The 6,638-nt window shown below is 38.0% G+C and overlaps 1 protein-coding gene across 1 annotated transcript; it reads right to left on the reverse strand.

The window, feature by feature from the left end:
• Positions 1-311: 311 nt before the first annotated feature.
• LOC107458047 (uncharacterized protein At1g65710) lies at positions 312-3,166 on the reverse strand. The gene is made up of 2 exons (XM_016076246.3): positions 1,606-3,166; positions 312-1,362 (listed from the first exon to the last, which is right to left on the reverse strand). Exons 1-2 carry the CDS (start codon positions 2,953-2,955, stop codon positions 487-489), a joined length of 2,226 nt encoding a protein of 741 aa, XP_015931732.1. The 5' UTR covers positions 2,956-3,166; the 3' UTR covers positions 312-486.
• Positions 3,167-6,638: the final 3,472 nt, after the last annotated feature.

Raw genomic sequence — 6,638 nt, forward strand, 5'->3', positions numbered from 1 at the left:
AGGCCCATAAAAATTATTATTGTAAAACTATTACTAAATTTGTCCTAAATTTAAAAAAAAAATAATTATCAGGAGATTTATTTAATGCAAATAAAATATTTTTAAGATAAAATTTAAAAATTTTAAACAAATTTTAAAAGCAAAAAGCATACATTACCCCCAAAATATATGTATTTGCATTGATGTTATGTAATGAGACTTAGGACATAGATGTTATATTGCAAGCAGCACATTGTGTAACTCGGTTGGAAATAATTAGTTGAGTTGAGATGATTCAGAAACAGAAACTTGAAAATTATTGTAATTAATTAAACCATGACACAGCTGTTTTATCCAATCATAATAACAGCAAGTGTTTTCACTTCAATTGAGAATTAGCCTTAAATTGAAAAACAAGAAAGTGTTGCAAAGTATGCAACTACAAACTAGATGAACTGTTGAAGCATATTCAACGTTACAAACAAGAAATCACCACAATTCCATCTGTTATGTTGATGCAACAGGTATACTGTTGTGGTGATGAAGAACTTTAGAAGAAGAAGAAGAACCACTAAGCCTTCCGCGCCCGATTCCGCTGCTATGTTGATGATCATCACACTCTCTTTTCTTGCAGTTCAATGCTTTTCTAGCTTCAGCCACAGCATCACTACCTTCCATCAACCTAGAGCTCCAACAATCTGTTGAATCAGCTGAGTTTGCATCCCATGTTTTTGATGAAATGCCCCAATGATTTTGCTGTTGTATTTGGCCACTTTGAGTGATGAAGCTGTTGCTACCTGAAGATTCTTGGTCTTCCATGTCCACTACCCCACAAACTGAACCACCCCTCTTCACTGTCACATACTTGTGCAAGCTTGGTTCCATCACATCATCACTCACAACTACCTCGGATTCCACAAATGGCTCCACCCTCTTCTTTGCATAATGGTTGCTACTGTTATTCGCACCTAGTGATGGGGTTTTCTTGTCCTCAGAGAATGCACCAGCAGAGAAGTTTGGGCTTGTGGTGGAGTTGAGATCGGCAACAGCTTCGAGGATCGAGCAAGCTTTGGAGAGACAAGCTGGGAGAGAAATGGAAGGTTGTGTTGTGTTTGTGTTCTTTTGGTGGAAGTTTTGGATGTCTTCAAGAAGGAGGGAGGTATAGGACTGTGGTACAGGGTTCATTAGTGTTTCAGGGTTGAGATCTAAGTCCCTTGATCTTCTTGAAGACCTGCTTCTTGTTAGAGATTGGGGTTTGATGTTGTCAGCAACACCTGATGGCACCATTGTCTTCACCACAACATTGTCATTGTTCATTGATGCCGTTCCCTTGCACTCTTCCTCTTGTTGCTCCTTCACCTTGCAATTTGCAGTAACACCTTTCTGCAATGAACATGGATTCTGAATATTAGGAAATTATAGAATATCATCAATCCATTCTTCACATCAACAAGACAAAACAGAAAGAGAATGTGATTTTGAGTAAAATTTTTATCCACCATTGAAATGTCGACAATACGTCCAGTAAATGTTAGATTCAAATAACAATACTGAAACAGAAAAAATCAAATCTTTCTGGCTGATATAGATAAGAATACAGGATGGTGGATCAATTTAAATTGATACCTGATTAGCTTCTGCTTCAGCGTCCTTCTTGGGTCTGTTTTGCACCTTGTTGCTGCTGCTATTGTTGGCATTTGATTGTGGATAAGAAAGGGAATTAGGATCAATCTCATTCAATGGATTCCTTCTATAAGGAGACTGTTCAGTTTTCCTTGAAGAGTTGTTGCGGCTAATTGAAGGCTGTTGCTGCTGATTCCCTGCATTCCCATTGTTTCCTCTTGCAGGAGAGTGTGCTCTTGCAGGAGAGAGTGCTCTTGCGGGAGATTGTGCTCTTGCGGGAGACTGAGACCGTGGTGATGCTGCACCCCTTGAACCAGCCACACCACATTCACCAACATTTCTCTTAACAGTTATCCTTTTGACACCTGTAGCGGCTGCAGATTCTCCTCCACCAATTCCATTGTTACTCTTATCCATGACCAGTGATGTAACAGTGGCAGGAACGGACACCAACTTCCCAGGCCTAGTAGAACCTGCACTATTGTGGTTGCCATTTCCATTGTTGCTTCCATTGCCATTGGCACCGTTTGTTGTCTCTGATGACCTTCTTCCAGGAGATCTACTCACCCTCCTCTCCCTGCTGCTGGACCTTTGATTCTGCTGCTGGTCCCGTTCCCTGCTTGGGGTCCTTCTCCTTGGAGAAGGCCTCGGTGACTGGCGGTTGCGCTGGCGGTGTTGGGCACGGTGGCGGTTCCCGGTGGCTACCCCATCATAGTCCTCACACAAATCACTGTTGTCAGTTGTAGTAGCATTGCCCCTCCTTTGGTCATCATCATTGGAATTAGCATCATTGTCACAGTGATCAAAATCAAAGCTTCTCTTTGAGCCTGAGTACTTTCTCCCACCAGAAGAAGAGGCAGCTCTTCCAGAAGAGCTTCTGCTGAGCCTCCCACACTGGATCAGAATTGCATCCACCTCTTCTTTTGTGCAGCTTGAGGTCCTCACACCACTAGCAGCAATGTTTGGTGTAGAAGGTGCAATTTTGTTCTTGTTGTTTCCCATTGATTCGGCAGATTCTGAGGATGACCCATCATTTGAATATGCTGACAGGTTCTGCTGAGCAGTGCAAGGTTGAATCTTGGAGCTCCTTTCATCGTGGCTCTTCCTGTGCTTAATGATAAAAATCTCTTTTTTCACTTGGTTTTCACCTTCATGCGCTGCTGCTACCACTACTGTGTCATGTTTCTCTTGCACTGTGCTCTTCTCATTATTGAGGTTCACTTCTGGGTTGGTGGGTTTGGATAGGGTGGCGGTGACACCACCATTTTCAGAATCCTTTAGCTTAGAAGGAACCTGAAAAGTTGCACCTGGAGAGGTAGTTGACCCTTTCTTCTTGCTCAAACATGCACCCATGGGACTTTGCAGTATTGCCTAAAAACAATAAACCAAAAAAGGAGTGGGAAAATAAAAAGGGAAGCAAATGAAATGGGCAAGGATGTTGAAGAAATTAAAAAGGGATTTGAATCAAAGATGTTAATTAACTAATAGAGAGAAAAGAAAGGTGAAGCAAGAGAGAAAAAGGGGGTGAAGGATATTTGAATTTCAACTATGATAAAAGAGCAGAAGAAGTAGAACGTTACCCAAGAAACATTTTTTATTAGAAAAAAATTGTTACTTTCAGAGTTAATGAGAGAGATAGAGAAAGGGGGAACAGAATTCAAATTTTGGTGAAGAGGGCGGGCTTCTCTTCAATAGTTCAAGCTAAAGCTTAATAAGATCCGTTGGATGGGGATCTAGTTGTGGTTGTTGTCTGACCCAGTTGACCCTACAGCAGCACTAACTAAAATTTCATGACCCTTTTTGAAATACTCCAACCATTATTTATGCAAAAATAATGTGAATTTTTCGCCGTATGTGGAGACAAAACAAGTGAGTTATTTATATTCCCTGTAGAATTATGTTATATATACAAAAATAATTATTGCGTAGAGAGATATATATTTGGTATTTTATAAAGAAAAACTTATTGTATTACTATAATTACGTTTAATTATTCATCTAACAAATTTAATTATTTTATTATGATAGATTTGATTATTTTAGTGGTTGATTATTTAATTGAAAATGTATAATCAATATCTTTAAATATATACAATATAAAAGTGACTAATTTTTAGTGTATATAGAATATTTTTGTTCATTATTTATGTATATTCGGTTTATTTTTTTGGGTAAAATTTGAGATTAACATTTGTACAAGATGTATTTTGTGTTTTATTTAACAATTTAACAGTGTAAATAATTACACCAAAACATTTATGTATCTCCAATGTGTCATTTTCTGTATATCTGTCCTTGTTCTCTTCTGCCAGGATTCAAATTTGCCCTCAAATTTGTACAACCGTTGAACTTGATTAGATCCACAAAAGGTTAATTTAAAAGTTACCACAGGTCTGGATATTGGTTAAACAAAAAGATGGGTAACGGCTATATTCGTTTGGATTCTCCTTGGTATTTTCAATGGAATATTTAAGCCATAGACGTGGACGAGAATGTTTATACTTACTCATATGAAAAGAATTTAGTGTTGCCAGCACGTTACTCTGAAATTTTATTTTATTTCTCTTGATTTGGATGCATGTTCCATGACATAACCATAAGTCCACAACTAAACTAAGATGAAGGAAAGGACAGTCAAACTACAATGGGAGACTAGAATATTCATCTGGCAGCATGGATTAGGAGTATCTTGAGAAGTTGCATTGCACAAAATTAAAATTTTGTACTTCCAAAGTTCAAAATTCAAACTGATTTGCTTCCGGGAAAATAATCCTTAGGAATGGGAAAGTGTTCATATGTTTTCTATAAATAGATACGAAAAAATATTCTCCAAAATGTCTAGTTTAAATTTTGTAATGAAAGTAAAATTGGTGATTTATGCTGATTTGAGCATACAATATAATTACGATATATTTTGACATCATGTGCATATTAAGGGGATCGGTGAGCAAGGGTGGCAAAGCCGGTCAAACTCACTTAATCAACATTCAACCAGCCAAATCATTAAGAAAGATGAACAAGGTTAGTATTTAAAACTTACCAAATTAGTATTGCCAAACTCCTAGGTTTTAAATGTTTTTCCATTAGTATTTCAAAAATATATACAAAAATTAATAATTACCACTTTTGTTTTTATTATAAAATTATATTTCTATTTTTAAGGGATAAATATTGTTTTGGTCCCTCACGTTGAGGGTCGGAATCGAACTCGTCCCTGATGTATATTTTGATTTAAAATCATTCTTAGCGTATTTTTTTTTATTAAAATCGTCCTTTGTAAAAAAAATTTAATTTTATTCCTAAAATATCCCTACTTTAATAAAAAATATAAAATTTAAAAAAGAAAAGAACACGTTTTGGGGGAGGGGGAGAAAACGCGTTTTTGGGAGAGGGGACAACGCCGGCGAAGTTTGGAGCTGCCGTCGCCGTCACCGGAAGAAAGAAGAAAGGAGAGGGGCTGCGATGGGGGAGAAGAGAAAAGGGGAAAGAGAGAGGGAGCGTCGGTGGAAGGGAGGACCGTTCATGCATGCTTCTGCCGCCCGGGAGAAAGAAGAAAGGGGAGGGGCTGCGACTGAAGAGAAGAGGGGAAAGAGAGAGGGAGCGCCGGTGGATGGGAGGACCGTTCATGCATGCTTCTGCCGCCGTGGAGTGCGTCGCCGGAAAGAGGAGCACGACGCGAGGAGGGCGGTGCGCGAAGGAGAGAGAGAGGGATCCGAGGCTGAGCTGGTCCGCGCATGCTTCGTCGCCGGTCCGCGGGTGATGGGTGGCCAAGGAGAGAGAGGGATCCGAGGGTGGAGTGCGTCGCCGGTCCTCGGACGCTCCGTCACAGCCGCTGGGGATGGGTGGCCAAGCGCCGGTGGTTTTGCATCTGCTTTTTTTGTTTCTTTTTCTGCTGCATCTGCTTCTTCTGCTTCTCCTTCTGCTGCATCTGCTTCTGCAGCTTCGGCTTCTGCATCAGCATCTTCTTCTTCTGCATCTGCTTCTGCTTGAGTTTCTATTTCTGATTCTATGACTGCTTTTGCTTCTGCATTTGTGACTGCCTCTGCTTCTAATTTTGATTTGTTGTTTTTTTATTTAGTTGTTGAATTTGTTGAATTTTGGTTTATTTGTTGAATTTTTTTATTTTTGAATTTGTTGAATTGATTTTTAAATTTGTTGAATTTGTGAAATACATTGTGGTTCTTGCAGGGGAATTGGTTACTTTATGCACTATGAGACCTTTGTTTTTGTGTGGATTTTGATTTGAATGGGTTTTTGTTGTGTTAACTGGGTTTGCTTTCAGTGTACTACAAGTGTAATTGTTAGGTGTTTGTGGAATTAGGGATTTCAAGTGGAATTAGGTGTTTGTGTAACTGGATTTGCTTTCGAAGATGATTGAAGATCATGATGATCGTGGTAGTGAAAGGAGAAGAGAAAGGTTGAAGAAAAGGTGCTAGTGGTAGTGGAGGATATTTTTGTCCAGAAAAAATTAAAAAGACGATTTTAATACGAAAAAATACGTTAAGGATGATTTTAAATCAAAAGATACATCAGGGACGGGTTCGATTCTGATCCTCAACGTGAGGAACCAAAACAATACTTATTCCTATTTTTAATTATCATTTTTTTAAACTAATTTTAATTAATTTTATTAATCATCTCTTTTTTAAATTGACTAGCTAGGCTAGCTCGTCGGTCCGTCAACAAATTAGCATTTTAAACTTGTTTTATTTTGATGAGACGAGCCAATTCATTTTATTTTTGACAAATTTTGACGGAACAGGATAAACTATTTGCTTTAGCTTTACACCTTTCAGTGAGTCATGATTGTTGTTTCCAAACTTTTCACAAATCTAAAGTTTATAATTGGGGATCATGTGTCTACCATTCCTTTACAGGTATTTTTTTTAGTAAATTATTATTTTTATCCATGAAAATTCTAAATACTTATAAATCTACCCGTAAAACATAGAAATTGAAGTTGTATTCATGAAAGATGAACTCTTTATAACAAAATTATTCAAATCCTAAAAAATTACCTAAAAGTTTTAAATTAC

Source organism: Arachis duranensis, chromosome 7 (assembly GCF_000817695.3).
Source record: "Arachis duranensis cultivar V14167 chromosome 7, aradu.V14167.gnm2.J7QH, whole genome shotgun sequence".
Lineage (NCBI taxonomy): Eukaryota > Viridiplantae > Streptophyta > Magnoliopsida > Fabales > Fabaceae > Arachis > Arachis duranensis.

Excerpts from the sequence above, each read along its gene's own strand:
- LOC107458047 (XM_016076246.3), bottom strand. The coding sequence starts at position 2,955 with ATGGGTGCATGTTTGAGCAAGAAGAAAGGGTCAACTACCTCTCCAGGT. Across the intron at positions 1,363-1,605 it reads CTGAAGCAGAAGCTAATCAG|AAAGGTGTTACTGCAAATTG; the intron begins GTATCAATTTAA and ends TGTTCATTGCAG.